Raw genomic sequence first — 16,539 nt, 5'->3', positions numbered from 1 at the left:
CATGACAGTGACATAAGCCAGTGCGAAGTTAGTGACAACAGCTGTGTGCAGATCAACAATGGATCATATATCGAGTGCGGGAGAGAGTATGAGCGTGCAGCGTTTAAAGCGTGGAAGTACTGACCTTATTTTGAGTTTGATTCCATTAAAAGTGACAAAAACATTAGTGTCCGTTGTGCGTGGGAAGAAAACTTCTTTTTACAGCAAAAAAACCCCCTAAACTTCCGAGCAAGCACCGAGTGCACAACGACGTAATGGGAAACTCACAGAGAAACTGCCGTATCCTTCCACTGACCGCTGTGGCACACCTGTACCAGGGTAAACCTCCGCCTACCCCACTCCTGCTTTACAGGTGAAAATAGAGCAACAGGACCGCTAGTCTTTGATTTTATTTATTTTCTGCTGTGTTTTACTTGCATCTATTTGAAAGAGTGAGTGTAAACACAAATATATATATATATATATATATATATATATATATATATAAATAATGTGTAGAAAATAGGTTTAAATATTAAACAAATTTCTTCCTGTCAGAGAATGTTGCATATAATTAAATATTTGCTTGATGCATAAAGTTAAAAGATTAAAACTAATAAAACAAGTTTTAAAAAGGGACTTTTCCATTTGATTACATTTTGTATGATGGATTATGCAGAAAAAGTAGAATTGGGCTGAAAGATCTATCGCTTTATCACCTGTTCAGGTTGTAAATCGTGTTTCTAAAAAGTAACTAAGTAACTAAGTAACTAAGTAATTAATTACTTTTGAAAATAAGTAATCAGTAAAGTAACGGGATTACTTTTTGGGGGAAGTAATCAGTAATTAGTTACTGATTACTTTTTTCAAGTAACTTGACCAACACTGGACATCACACCTTAACTAAACCACTGAGATACCCAAGGTGCTGCAGGTTTTATTGTAAAATAGTTACAGACTGGTGACAAATTAAAGGAACAAGAGCCCCTCCAATGAGAGCATCTTGTGGCTCTGCTATGCTGTGAGGGGTATTTTGCTTGCACAGTTTAGGTCCACTTGTCCTTTAGAGGGAAATCAATACAAATCTGTTCTGACTGATCACCTTTCTCCCATGCTGAAGCCTTCTATTCTGATGGGAGAAGGATCATTTTTTTCCCAGGATGACAATATATTCCACGGGGTATTAAAGGTCATTGAACGTGTTGATTACGAAAAAAATGTCAAATGTATGATATGGCTTTGAAAGCCCACAGGTCTCAACCCAAGTGAACACTATGCAGGACAATTTGAAATATATTAGACAACACTCTCCACCACCATCAACATCAAAATGCCACATGAGCTGTTTTGATCTGCACAGTACCATGAAAATGTTCATCAAATATGCATTCAAGAATCTCTTCAGGCTAAAGAAGCCATTTAACTGCCCTGATTAAAAGTTCTACTGCTTTTTATTCTGCACTTGAACAGATACCATAATGAGGCATATATGACTGTCATGCAATGTATTGAATAGTGCAAAATCTCTGTATAGTAATACCGTTTTAATGGTGGGTAATATAGAAGTGACCCCTAGTGGTCACTTCTCTTGTTTATCGGGAACAGTTTTATGTTGTCTTTCCCCGTTTTTGTGGTGCTTCTGCTTCATTTAATGGTGCGAAAACAAAAAAATAAATAAACTTTCTTCTTTTTTACAGACTCTACATTTGTAGAATGACCTTCCCACTGCAGACACGACTGCTGACTCACTTCTAATCTTCAGCAGCAAATTGAAATCTCATTCCAGCAAGAAATGTTTCAAATTGTTCTTTAACCCTCTAACATCCTCTGTGTGCATTTCTCAGCACTTCTAGATGGGAAATATTCTTGAAAAGTAAACAATCCTGTTCTATTAAATGCTAAAACAGAAATCCTATTTTGGGTTCACTGGCTTAAAGCAACAGAGAAATGAGTTGATCACAGAAAGGTGACACCCAAAATATACACAAAAACGAATACATTACTCTTATAGCAAAGTAATATATACTAGTGCTCCCATCACATTATTGTTTTTTTTACTCTGTGCAATCTGCAAACCCATAACTCTACATGGCTGAAATTGTTTTGCATTTTTTGTTGCCAGTGGAATCCATCATGTCTCTTTTTTATCTTTGTGTCATTAATATGTAATAATGTAAATGTAAATTTTAAAAAATGACCCTCTATTAATTTTAAGGTATTAATGCAAAATTATCAGGAAATATGTCGTCCTTAGCAGGTCTTTATTTTAGGTAAATACCTAACCTTAACACATGGCATATTACTGTGTGTCATTCATTTGAACAAACTAAGCCAAAATGCAGAAGCAGTGTGTGGAAAAACTAAGTTAACATCTTTAGCAGCAATAACTTAAGGTCATTGTTTTCTGGACTTTACAACGCTGTTTTATGTCATTGAGGTTTGCAGGCGTTTATAAGATTTTTAAGCTCCCACCATAGCAGACAGCAGATGAGCAAAATAGTAAAACATCTTCTTTCATCGAGGTGATCACATTTTCTGCTCATCAATTAATTAAGTGCATCTGATTAGAAGCGCCTGGCTGCTACTTACCTTCTTAATTTGGATGGAAACAGAATCGGGGTTAGATAATAAATAAATCATGACATGGTGTAACAGGCCGTCTTTTATACTTCATTTGAGGTTGTATTGATCTGATTTTAAGACTAGCTAAGGACAGATTGTGTTTTTATCATATCTTGAGATATATAAGATATATAAGCCTATGATTACAGTGAGAATTTGAAAGTAGAAGCTTACACATTCTGACAAGCAAGACTCAAGCTGCATGAAGCCTCAGGATTATTCACATGGTTTGGCCTTGCATTTTTTAATAGCACTGTCAAATTATATCCCTCAATTCAAAGTAAAGCCTTGTGCCTTTCAAATATCTGTAAAATAATATAGTGTTTCCTTTAGAACTCAAGTAAGCCTCTAACGTCTCAAATATAATGGACAAAGACAGGAGGAGGACAGAGAGAGCACAGGGAGGACGAGTTGATGGAACTGATAAAGAAAAGGGCTGCTGAGACAGATGAGAGTGCAGCTGTTCCTGATGAAGGTCTGATAGCAGTCTTATCTCCAAGCCACGCTACTCACCTCCTGCTGACTGTGTGTGTCTGAGAGAAAAAAAAAGAAAGAAAGGAAGAGAAAATAATAAGAACAAACCCGGTGTGTGCATCAGAGTGACCGTGAGCACAAATTTGACTTAGTAAGAGTGTGTGCTTATGCGCACCTGAAAACAGGTGCACGTGTTGCAGGAGAATTGTGTGTGTACGTATGTCTGTGTGAGTGCCATACCCGTCAGTCCTCTCTTGTCATCTTTAATGGGGCCTCTCGAGACTGAGCCCTTTCAGAAAACCCAGTCGTATTTAGAAAGCCCACTGGGAGTGAAATGCCATTGATCATGCGTGGGCCTGCACCCCAGGATTTTCTTTAACACTCAGGCTCCTTGGCTCAATCGCTCAACACTGTGATTGTATTTTATGTCTTAAAACATGACGCGATGAAAAACCTTTGGAGGCGTTGTACCGGATCTACTCACTGACTCATTCACTGTTTATCTTAAATGAGCTGCAACTTGTCAAATGTGGAGGAACCAAACTAAGTAAAGTGGTTTTAGTGAGATAATAAAGTGGTTGTTAATTTTGTATTAATCCTGAATAGTAGATGACAAAGATAATAAATAAATCAAGAAAAGATGACGTAACAGTTTGTTTCTGAGCAAAAAGTCATGAAAATAACCATGAAAGTCCTCCATGAAGAGCGATTACCAAGGTTTGTGATTCTGCCTATGAAAAGCAAACACCTTACCTGGTTTAAATTCACTCTCTTTGCCCTTCAGGGATGTCTCCCTGTGCCGTTTCACTATCGACCTGTACTTGTGCAGAGCAAACATGACTTCTTTGTTGAACTAAACTACAGCTGTGGGGTAAAAAGCTTTCACAGGACTCTATGTAATCATGTGAAAAACTAAGTTTACCCTTACTACTTCCATATTTGATTAACTGATCAACTGACCGGCTGAGTTTTGGCAGTTTGCTGGTCTGAAGTATTCAGCTCTGTCAAAACAATCTTTCAGTGAGTGGACGGACTATACAGGCCTCAGTTAGTTGTTAAATGTTAAAGTTCATGACAGTTGACGTAAAAAAAGACTGAACAAGTGCAGCTTGTTTGGAAGAGTTCCCAGAACAAAGCCTCTTCTCTCTAAAAAGAACACGGCAGCGCGGCTTAGGTTTGCAAGCTGGCAGCCGAAAAAACCCACAAGGCTCCTAAACAATGTCCTTTTGGCGGCATTGCCATAATACACAGCACCACGTCTGGCCAAAAACAAACAGCATATGAGTTCCTGCTTGCTGGATTTGACTCCCAAATCTTAATCCTCTTCCTTGGCAATTTTACACAGTGGAACAGAACATATATGGTAATCAAGTACAAGCAGTAAGATTGGGACATCCAGAGAGTTATTCAAATGTAGTAGGAGCAGCAGAAGTGGTACACAGGTGGACATTGAAACGACCCTGTCTTTCAAGGTGACAACACTGTAATTTAAATTAGATGAAGTTTTACTTTTTACAGGTGGAGGTACATTGTACATTACTGTATTCTAAAATTAGAATATTTATTCAATGCAGATAATCTATATTTTATCTCTACATTTTCTGGCTTTGCATAATTTAGTCTCTTATCCGTTCCATTAATGTAATTTGCAATTTCAAAGTATAAAATTGTCCCTCATTTTAATCTTTTCTTTTGGATTAACTCACTAAAACTGCTGCTCTACAGTACTTCTATTTTCAGTTTAATGAGATTGCCTCAGTTATCTAAACGGACGAGCATGTGGCCATACAGCGAGCTGGTCATATAGCATGACACTGGTGCAGAATTGGTGCATGTGCATAATTAAAAACCAAAAAGTATTGAAAACAGTCAACTTTGCTATGAGAATAAGGTTGGAAGACGATGACAGGACTCAGTTCTAGTAAAAGCTGCCAAAGCTGACACAGGCAGGTCTAAAATAATTAGTAAAGTAATTTTAATGCTGATTTTAAATGTGACAAAATGCCTTAAATCACAATCTCAGACCTTTTTAAAATAAAGACATTTCCACATGTTACAGCAGGGAAAGCACAAGTGTAAATAAGTAAAAGATAATAATAACAGCTGACTTCTAGTTATTCACAGCCAAGAATTACTGTAACTTTAAAAAACCCCATAAATAATTTATATCTGCATATAAAATAGTTCTGAAACAAGATGAAGGCATTACTTACAATTAGTTTCATACAAACAGTAACACATTTGTACTATGCTTCATTTTTGCCTACAAAAAACACACAACGACCCTTGAACGTTAGGTTTCACATTTATGAATTGAAGTCTTAAGGGGAACAAAAGTCAAAGGATGGTTTCATGCAGCCATTTCTAACGCTGCTTTTAAAGCTTGTAAACTGTGACCTTCCCTTTCCCCCTTTTCATCTCAACCAGCTGCTCTTAGAGTCCCAAGTGGATGGAAAGGCACAACTGTGTCTGTAATTTTGAACACTAAATGTGATTAGAAATGGGTTCTGCCACATCAGTGCACAATCAGAGTAACTACAGTAGCATAAGAGCTACCGAAAAAAATAAAACCCTTTCTGATTGAAAGTCCTTTGGTAACATTTTAAACTGAACTTCCTCAGTTTTTACCAAAGGTGGAAAGTAACGAATTACATTTACTTGCGTTACTGTAATTGAGTAGTTTTTTTGTGTATTTGTACTTTTTAAAGTCCTTTTTCAAGTCAGTAATTTTACCTTTACTTAAGTATATTTTTTTAAAAAGTATTGTACTTCGCTACATTTTCAATCACACCCGTTACTGAGTAAGTTAAAAGAACAAACAAACAAAAAAACAACAACATTGCGCTTCGGAAATACTGCAGGGAATGATGGGTAGTAGAACAAATTGGCGTTGGGTCACGATAAAGATGGAGTCTGACATTGGTGGTACGGATCCAGCGAAAAAAGAAACCCCGTCAAATTCTGCAGACCCTGAACTCGAAGAAGATGTGAACCCCTGGCCATATTTAAGGGACCATTTCGGCTTCAAGTGCAAGAAAGGCAACAGCTTTATTATGCAGTGTAAGCTGTGTTTGCCCAGAGAGACCGAGTTAGCAGCTTTTAAAAATTCCACATCAAACCTGCGCAAGTATGTAGAGATAAGTTAAATGAAACTTGTACATTTATTTTAGCAAAAAGGCTGTGCTCAAGTTAATCACATTAAGTAAAGACATAAAGACAAGGGGCAGGGATAGCTCAGTAGGTAGAGTGGTTGCCCCATGATCGGAAGGTCGGGGGTTCGACTCCACTGAACAGCTACCCTGAGGTACCCCTGAGCAAGGTACTGTCCCTACACACTGCTCCCCGGGCGTTGCATTGGTGGCTGCCCACTGCTTCACTGGGTGAATGGGTTAAATGCAGAGGAGTAATTTCCCTACGAGGCACGTTGTTGTCCACACAACTTAAAATTTTTTTTTTACTGGATTGGTAAATTGTCAAAAGAAAATGTGTTTACTTCCTGTTTGTTAATAATAATCATTTATTTTAAAAAAAATAGTTAAATTAGACAGAAGACAGAAGCGGCTACTTTCTTACTTAACCCACACATGTTCACACTGCAGGCAAAAGAATAACATGTGCTATGTGCAGAGGTGTTTTTTTCTGTTCTCAAACTGATCTCCCTGTTGGAGCTCAGTCTGGGGGGAGTTATTTTTTTCTCCTTATCTTTCCTCATGTTGTGCATTTTCCATTGTTATACCTCTCTGACCTGTATTCCCCATGTGATGTTTGTGGAATGTATGTATGGTCAGAGGGTAAGATGGCGCTGGCAAAGGTCGGCAGCCTTAACCCAATTTCCTTCGGGGTCAACCTTCAGGATCAGTAAAGTTTTATTGAATTGAATTGAATTGAATTGCTCCTCAAAATTAACAGAGCAGGGCCAAGTTTAAAAAATTAAAACACATTTTTATAGTAGCTGCCGTACAGCTCAATTCAGTACTTGTTCTCTTATTTGACAGTTTAGAACACATGTAAAATAAATATATGGTTTTGACAGTTTGGTTGGTTGGTTTGGTGACCATTATCCATTTTGATGTATAGACTTGCAGTTTAACTGCCACTGCACTTTAATTTGTAAAGTTTTTCTTTTAATTAAAAAACAACTACTACTTTGAGATTTATCCCATTGTCTTTTTTGCACTACTCAGAAGAGGCTGTCCTCCTGCTGACAAAACTGAGTACATTTTAAATGAGCTACTTTTTACTTTTACTTTAGACAGGTAATTTTACTTGTACTTGAGTAAAATTTCAGCAAAGTAATAGTACTTTTACTTGAGTAAAATATTTTAGTACTCTTTCCACCTCTGGTTTTTACAAACACAACCTGCTCTTACTAAAAAAAACAAAAAACAACTGTTTAGCAGAGATGCTTTTTTATGCTAATTATATTTTTTGCGATTTTATGTATTTATTTTGGGATGAGCGTAATCTAAAATTACAAAATTAAAGGGAAATTCAAAGCATTTTTTTTTACCACCCATCACTATAATGGTCATATCAGCCAACAAACAAACAAACCAGGAAAAAAAATGTTGAGCCTAATGGATCCAAATTGGACTGAAAATGAGGTATATGCCTGACCTACATGTATTTGAGAAAAGCAGGCTGCCTCCTCAAAATGTAGGTTAATTTGTAAAGGTAATGTGATTCATGCTGTTGTTTGGACACACGCTATCAATATATCTCCATATCTGTTATAGACATATATATTTAGCAATATTAAGCGATAGCAACATCAGGAAGAATGAACATGAGTAGCTTGAGAAATACCAAGGGATGAGCCAGAGCAGCTACTGCAGATCGGGAAGGTGAAGGCTACAGTGGTCACTGTGATTCCCAAACTGAGAGAGGAGCTCCAGTAGATTCCAGGAATAACATCTGAGATATCTCTCGAAGAGCTGTTCTAGGAACAGCAAAGACAGGGTGCACAGGGCATATCTGTGGTCTGACACATCAGACGTTTTCTTCACTCGCAGCTCTTACCTTTAACAACACTCTAAATTACTCCAAAGGGCCCAATCCCTAAAAGTGAAGGTTGGGTCCGTAGCACTAGCTTACCACTATCAGAAAATTACATCAGCAACACAAAAAACTGAAACAAAAGGTGCTTGTTCTTTGGAGTGTCTGTAGTAATTGCAAACAGCTGAAGGAAGCACTATCTTCATGTGGCTTGTGGTTAATGTAGATTACAAGTAGCTTGTGACACCAGTATACAGAGAATCTAAGAGAATTTGTACCTAAAACCTAAAACTAACATTGTATATTTTAAGAGACTAATACAGAAAACAAAAACAGTGTTTATACTATTGATTTAGCCTGAATCAAATCATGAAAAGCAATTGAAAAGCTGTTCAGTTTAACTTAAACTTATACTGGAAAGGAGACAAAAAATTAGTAAGTGAATTAAAAACATCCAAAAATTTCTTATGCTTTCATTTAACATGAATATTATTAGGCTAGCTGCTCCAAACAAAGTGATTTTGCTCTAATTAATCCTGTCTGATCTATTGTGCTCCAACTGTGATTAGAATGTGTAGGCTAGGCATGCAATAGAAATGTCCATTCAAATTTTATTCTGACATGCTCTGCTACAAAGCTACAGTCAACACAGTATGTCTGGAGTGGCTAAATTGCATTGTCATATCAATCCAGGACAATATAGAGGATCTGGGGGTTCTGGTTGCCATTTTTCTGCAAAACATTGCAGAAATGTGTGTGTATATATATATACATATATCCTACAAACACTAATTCCAGTCTAAATCATGATAGGCAGGTAATGATTATGTGAGTCACCTCATGCCCAACTTGCAGTATCACAGTAAACCTCCCTCCATTCCCAAGCATATTCTTAATTGTGATTTTTCATTCAGTTTCTTGGCCAAACAACTCTAAAAGAACAACACAGTGAAAAAGAAAAAAATTATGTCAGGACAACCTGTTTCTCTTACCCCAAATCCTCCCTTTCCACCTGGCTCTAACATGCATCTTGTGTCCCGATTTTGACTACAGTAGATTTGATTAAGCTGGATTACACCTAAATCTGATATTAAAATGCATCAGTGGCAAACACATTAAATTTCTCTTCTGCTTGTCAACATGCCGGAGATCTTGCATTACTCAATGCTTTAAAGGTGACAGTAAATACCTTGACATGAAAAGCCTTATTTTTGCATTGCACTCATTAGTTTCATTATTTATTTAAAATATTTTGTTCTTAATATACCACAGTATAGTATAGTCATAAATTCCCTTGAGTTTCTAACCAATCAGCTCTACCCATCAAGAATATTTTCTGACTAAAAGGATAAATGAACTATCTTCCCCGAAGGATACATCTTACGGGACCCAGTGGGGGAAATATAAATAGTTTGACTTTAAATCTGATAAACAACAAAGTGAAATTCAAGAGTATTAGGACTGGGCAGCCTGCCAGTCTTAGCTCTTCCACAGACGTTTTTATTCGGCTGATGTAGGAGAGAGGAGGCTGGCTGGTCGAGTCCAGCGTGCAGCGCTAATGGGACGTTGCTTTTCAAGACAGCTGTAAATGTGAATATGTGGCTACTGTGTGTCAGTTTCACACGGACCAAAAAAGAAATCACAGAAATGCTCAAAACTAATTGCTGTTCAAAATTATTCACAATATCACACTTATAACCACGTAACAATCCCTGAGGTACAAACGCGCACTAACAAGGTCAACCTTGTATGAACATCCCATTGCACTTAAATTGTGTTTAGAGTTAAAGAGCTTAGGTAAAACAACAATGTTTTTTGTAAGAAGGCAGCAGCTGCGTTGCCTAAGCTGGAAGAAATTTGAATGTGTGCTAAGCAGACAGACAAACACACATAGGTTCCCCTGTTTCACACTGCTAATCTAGGCCTTTGGTTTGAGGCACAATGTGTTACTTTCAAGTGCACCGTGACTAAAGTTAGTGGGCAGACAGCACTGCCTGTGGCAAAACACCGAAATACCCTGCATCTCCCAGTGTGTGTGTGCGCGCATGTTCATAATTTAAAGTAAAACCCTCTAAGCTTCATTGTCTCGCGCCCAGGTGCAGTCCAAAATCATTAGCATATTTCACAGGATTTTGCTAGAGGTTTCCTTGGGACATTACCTCTTTAGAGTGCACAATGTACTGCTACATGATTCCCAATAGACCAAAAACACCTTTACACATTAAAACAAATGTTAAAAATCCCTCAGCTTACAAACACTCGAATAACATCACTGAATAGTGAAATGCATGGTCCTGAGGCTGTGTGACACTTTTCAAAAGAGTAGACAGTTAATAATACATAAACTTTACTGAAGAACAATGCTTTTTTCGTCTTGGTCGTGGAACACTGGGCCAGCTCTTTAACCTCTTAAGTATACTTGAGGGTGTGTGGTAATTTGCCAAGCCACTCTACAAGTATTTTGTAGACTTGAAAGCATTTAACTATATCCCTCAGGGTGTCCTCTGGTGGATTTCTCTGAAGTATGAAGTATCATGCCCATTGTTACAATCGCTCACAGTCAGAGCCTGGTTTGTATTGCCGGCAACAAGTCAAACTTGTTTATGGCAGAATTTCTAGACGCAACCAAAATTCCTACAATGCATTTTTTGATGGTCTTAGACTCACGTTTGCTTTTTACAGATGATTTGGTAATCAGTCGGGTTGATCTACTACATTCCCACCCTCACCTTTGCCCACCAATGGCACGTAGTAACCAAATAAATGACACTGCAGATATAAGCAGCAGAAACAAGCTTCCTGTGAAGTGGTCTGGGCACTCCCTTTAGAGGTAGGATGAGGAGCTCAGTCATCCAGGAGGGACTTAGAGTAGGGCCACTGCTCCTTTGCATTGAAAGAAGCCTGTTGAGGTGGTTTGGGCATTTGGCCAGGATGCCTCTGGGTGCCACCTAGGCGAGGTGTTTTGCGTATATCTAACCAAGAGGAGAATCTGGAGCAGACCCATGAAACGCCTGGGAGATTATGTCTCTCAGCCAGAATTGGAACATTTTAATATCCCCCCAGAAGAGCTGGAGGCAGTGGCCAGGGAGAGAAAGATCTGGACATCTCTGCTCAGACTGCTCCCCTCAGAATCCGTACCCAGTAAGTCGTAGAAAATGGATGGACTGACCTATAATATACTGTCATTTATGGAAACCCGTTTCTTCAGTAGAATTGTTTCAGTGTTCTAAAAAATGGATTAACAACCAGAATGTGTTATCTACATTTAGGGTGCTTTTTGTGTAACAGGAATATAGTGTAACATGAAAAAGATTGCTCACCACACCCCCATAAAAACTGCTTTTTAAACGGTCAATTACATTATATATCTATATATAAAATCTGAGCGCATAAAGTAATTCTACAATAATGTGCAAAAATCTTGAGCCACTCATCATTTCTTTATATTTTTATAGGAAAATTGGAAAAATATACAATGATTTATTGAGATTTATAGAAAACTTGAACTCTTGTAGGCAATCCTTGACTGATATTGTTCCATTTATATAGATGGATGGAGGATCCCTAACACCACAGACTAAATAACCACAGCCCCACCCCACGACAGACCCTCCACCGTGTTTTGCAGATGACGCACATCCTCACTGTTGTACCTCTCTCTCCTGACCTCCTCTGTTCATACTGACGACAATTTGAACCAAAGATTTTGGATTTACACCTCAGCCATTTCTTCCTGTTACTTTTCTTTACAAATGGCTTCTTAAAAGCCATTCTCCCACTAAGACCATTTTTGATGAGTCTTCAGCAAACAATAGATGGATCAACTGAAGTGCAAACTGCTTTTTTCCTAAGCACAAGACTTTGAAATATTGTTCACGTGCTGTAGAAAATGTTTTAGGCCTGCCACATCTTCTTTTTACATCCATTTGTCCAGTTTCCTGATATTTTTTAAGGACATAGTACACATGATGCCAAGACATGACAAGTTTTCAGCAAATAGCTCTTAAGGAATTATCCCGTTGGTCACATTGTGCAAAAATACAAATTTAAGCCTGTCCAACTATGTTTTGCCATTTTTCGTTAGATTCAACTGAAGAAACTATGTGTTTATGTGACAGGCTGCTAGTAACAAAGTAAGTGTTAAGTGGCTTAACAAACAAACAAAAAAATCCTCTGAGAATTAGGTGCAGGGACTGCACGGAAAATGAGTGAAAAAGTAGCCAATGTCAAAAAGCCTGAAGAACAGTTTTTTTTAAAATACAAGAAAAATCTGTCTCCTTGGAAGCAAAATATAAAGTAATGAAGGGTGGCTCAAGACTTTTGCGCAGTGCTCTACATTGAGATTGTGAAATAAAACACTTTGCCACTCGTGACACCTTGAAACACCCTAAGGGACCTGGACTTGTCTAGCCAAGTCCCCAGTTAGAGAATCACCTCCACAGCCTATGTATTATGAGCTGTCTCCCATTTCTCATAACAGACAAATGTACACACGCTGGGAAGGATGCCAAAGGGCGTTTGGACAGAGATGTTTAAAGCTCCTGCCTCACATACTAATGAGAATCCATTACTGTCTCATTCAAATAGTCTCAAACACACACACACACATACGCATACACAATCAGCACATTCTCATTCAGTGCATAAGCATCTGGCTACAGACACCCCCTTGTCCCCTATGCTTCAGTGCCTGCCAATTACAAAAGAAGTAATCAATTCCACCACGGCTCCGTCCCGGGAAATCGACTTTAATGACACCGGCTACATGGCCGCTGTCTCTGTACCTGACAGCCACTTACACACAAGCAGGGACCCAGTCAACCAGCCTTCTGTTGCTCTTCAGTGCAAGGCCAAGCAAGATAAACCAGATCCCCCTTCCCAACTGGAAGCATTACCTCTAAATACTGTACCATATTTCATGGTCATCATGAATAACAATTTACAACAGTATGTCTAAAAAAGTGTTTTACCCATTGGAATCTGACAAAAAGGACATTTTCACCTGCACACACGCTTATTGCTTTGCAACTGAAGGCCGGCCGTTTGCAGGCAATCCAGGGTCTGGTTGCCTAGGTAACCCTCTAATGTATTTACTGCCAGATCATAAATCAAACAGCAAAATTCTTCATTCGCATTGTTACGACTTGTTTCAATTGCTTGCCTGGAATTACTGGCCCATTTCCCGTCACCAGCAGTTATTTAGTGGAATGTCATTTACTTTCTATGGTGTCTCGTTGTGGCATCGTTTCATGTATGGGCACGGTTTTAATATTAGTTTTCATGTGCTACATGTCCATGTCTTCTACAAAGTGTTTACGATTTACCTTAGAAGCTTCTCAAGAATAAATGAAGAAACACCGGATAAACCTGTAAATGTATTTTTATACAAATCCTATAAAGTTTGTTGTTGACAGGACAAACAGCGTACAGCTTTCTTCTGCTAGCTCAAGGTCCCAAAAGCTTAAAACTCACAGTAAGTGCAGCAAATAAGCATGAACGTATCATCAATCATCAGGTATTGGAAAAACTGGAAACATTTGAACATACAGTATCATTACACAGTGTAATGGTGTAGCTAACCCAAAGTGTTTTTAATAGCTTTGGACAAATGTGGCACTACCACACACGTTCTGGATCCAAAAACAAGTAAAATGACTACATTGTTTTAGTTTTTAAGAAGATTTTTTTTAATAAAAAATATTAAAAAACTGTACATTTATAAAGGAAAACATAAGTAGCTCTAGTATGCCCCAAATATTACAGCCAGTATCTAAAACCTGATTTTGCAAGTGTGGAACACCTCTTTAATAAAACAGTAACTGACGCACCTTACGAGGTGGTAAAATCTCAAGGCTATTTCGTACAGTCTTCTTAGTCACGGCACTATAGTGGAATTTACGGTGATGTGAAGGTCAGCCGAATCAATTTCTCAAGATGGGATTTAAAAAGAGAACCCTGTAAGCTGTTGTCGATGAAGTGATAAATCTCTACTATCATTTGTCTCTTCCCATTTTCATCACCCCCTCTGTGTTTCCCATCTTCTTCCACCTCCTGATTCTTTTTTCCTATTTTATTTAGAAAAAAGCTGGTACAGCTAATGATTTAGCACTTTTTTATCATTATCTTCACATCCTTTTGCATCATTTTCCTCCTCATGTTCGTTACAGTGGATCTACAACACTCCTGACACTGTATGTATGTGTGGTTGTGTGTGTTCAGATTTACCTGCAACTGTGAAATCATGTGTGTATGTTTGGTAAAAACTGGAAAAAAGCCTACGGGGCAGACTACAGCAGCTCTTTCCTTTATCTTCAAACAGCGGCTTGCTAAAACAACAGCATTTGTGCATACGCATGCGTGTGTCTGCCTGCGTGTGCATGCGTTTAATGTTTGCAATGTTACCTTTGGCCTCTTTGTAGTGTTCACAGATCCTTCTGACAGCTGCAAGACCCTCCTGCTCATCTCTCCCGCCTCAAAGAGAAGGAAACACACACAAACACACAAATGAATACAATATATGATGAGACCTTGGAAGCTTTTTATAAAAAAAAAAAATACAGGTTTTCTTTTTTTGTCAGTCTTTCATCTTATAAAAACACATTTCCAAGAAAGGTTATTCGAATGGAAAAACACTCAGTGCAAAAATTTAGCCCTTCAGGAATTAGGAATATTAACAAAGCTTCTGATTCAATACATTTACTTTTTCAGTAAAGACTTTAAATGCAAGCCTGTAAAGAAAGTACAATATTATTAAAAGTTAGAGTTATTATGAAAGTACCATCTAACTTCAAACAAGCTATATGAGGACACTTCACCAAAGAGATTTTAGCCAAAGAAAAATTACCTTAAAAAATGTGATTTTTCTTTGGCTAAAATCTTTTAATGCTTGTAAAGTTAAACAGCAAAATTCTGAATATGAAATCAGTCAAAAGATACTTTTTTGCACCATCACTGGATCCAGGAAGCATAGCCTGACAGGAAAGTGGGGAGCACACTTTTATAATAATAAGTATTTTGATCCCAAAAATATCCGAAGAAATATCAGAGTGCCGCATATTTTAAAAAGCTATTTGGTAGAAGCAAAATAAATGGGTAAAATATGGTGCTTAAGGAATTTATTAGACCACAATCCAATATAATATTTATACGACAGCTGCCCCAAAGTTTCTACAATGTTTCTGCAATGATTTATCAACCAGGATGCACAAGCTCCTCATTCTTGTTATCCAGGAATTTTCCAATTCAGTGTTTTACAAAAAATAGCAGAAAATATAGTGATGCATATTATTATTTTTTGCTTAAGATGCCAAATTACAGTAATTTACTTGCATTCCTGAACACCAAAATTAGTTTTAGTATATGAATGTTATGCTTGACTAATATCTGACTTGTCAGAGAATTCCAGTCTTCCTCAAATTTAAGCAAAAAATGAAAACTGGGTTTGTTATTTGCCTGATAAACAATCACGTCATTTTTAGGGGTGCAACGATACTCGTGTCGATATTGAACCGTTCGATACAGTGCTTTCCGTTCGGTACGCATATGTATCGAACAATACAAATTTTTAAATTTATTTTATCAACTTTTCTTCTGACGATTCTGTCTGTGTTGAGAGCTCAGTGGATCTGCGTTCGACTTATCCGCCTAGGCTGCACTGTCGAGCGCAGATCCACTGAGCGCAGCGCAAGCTAGCAAGACAGAAGCTAAGCTCGTTGCAACATGGCAAATTGAACCTCCCCCACCCTCATTCAGATCTGACCTTTGGAACTATTTTGGTTTTCATGTGAAGTATGACCCTGAAGTTAAGCGCATCATGGACAAAAGTAAAACAGTATGTTGGATGTGCCACGCAATGCTCAATTACATGGGTTGGAACTAGTGCGTTAGCGCAGTTAACTTGTTAACGTGTTGACGTTGTCCAGCCCCACGCATGGGGCGATCCGCGGTAGCTCGTTAACGGAGATTTGCCGTGTTGTGGCGAGGGATTTCTCGATCAGGTAGATTTATTTTTTTATTACTTTGTTGTTTCAGCAACATTAAATTTAAAAACTGTACTTTTGAGTTAAAATATATATTTATAATTTTAATAAATGACAATGAACTGTGACACCAAAGTATCGAACCGAACCGAACAGTGAATTTTGTGTATCGTTGCACCCCTTGTCATTTTGTGTTCTGAATATTTCTTTCTTTGAAAATATTTGTGTTTTCTTGTTCTATGACAGCTGGTCTAATAAATTTGTTAAGCATCCGTTTTATTGTACTTGGTGGGGGGAAAATGACATTCATACAGTGCTCAGTTACAACTGAAAATGACGTGTAATACCATCTACAACATCAGATCTGAGTTATAAACTCATAAACACAAGACCTTTAAACACACTGATCCACAGCTCTCTATTTTGTTTCCATATTGAATGTATTGTTCAGATTAATTTACATGCTCCAGCAGCACAAGACAAAGTATGC

General features: G+C 37.9%; 1 protein-coding gene across 3 annotated transcripts in view; it reads right to left on the bottom strand.

The window, feature by feature from the left end:
* LOC102799165 (polyprenol dehydrogenase) overlaps positions 1–16,539 on the bottom strand; it is a 55,996-nt gene that overhangs the window by 12,883 nt on the left and 26,574 nt on the right. For all 3 annotated transcript variants that reach the window (XM_087829797.1, XM_087829795.1, XM_087829796.1), the window contains exon 3: positions 14,473–14,541. In XM_087829797.1, coding sequence (XP_087685923.1) covers positions 14,473–14,541 — 69 coding nt within the window. The remainder of the gene's footprint in view (positions 1–14,472; positions 14,542–16,539) is intronic.

The sequence above is a fragment of the Neolamprologus brichardi genome, chromosome 16 (assembly GCF_056152115.1).
Source record: "Neolamprologus brichardi isolate AB-2024 chromosome 16, ASM5615211v1, whole genome shotgun sequence".
Lineage (NCBI taxonomy): Eukaryota > Metazoa > Chordata > Actinopteri > Cichliformes > Cichlidae > Neolamprologus > Neolamprologus brichardi.
The sequence above is the reverse complement of the archived record's forward strand: the minus strand, read 5'-3'. Positions and strand labels throughout refer to the sequence as shown.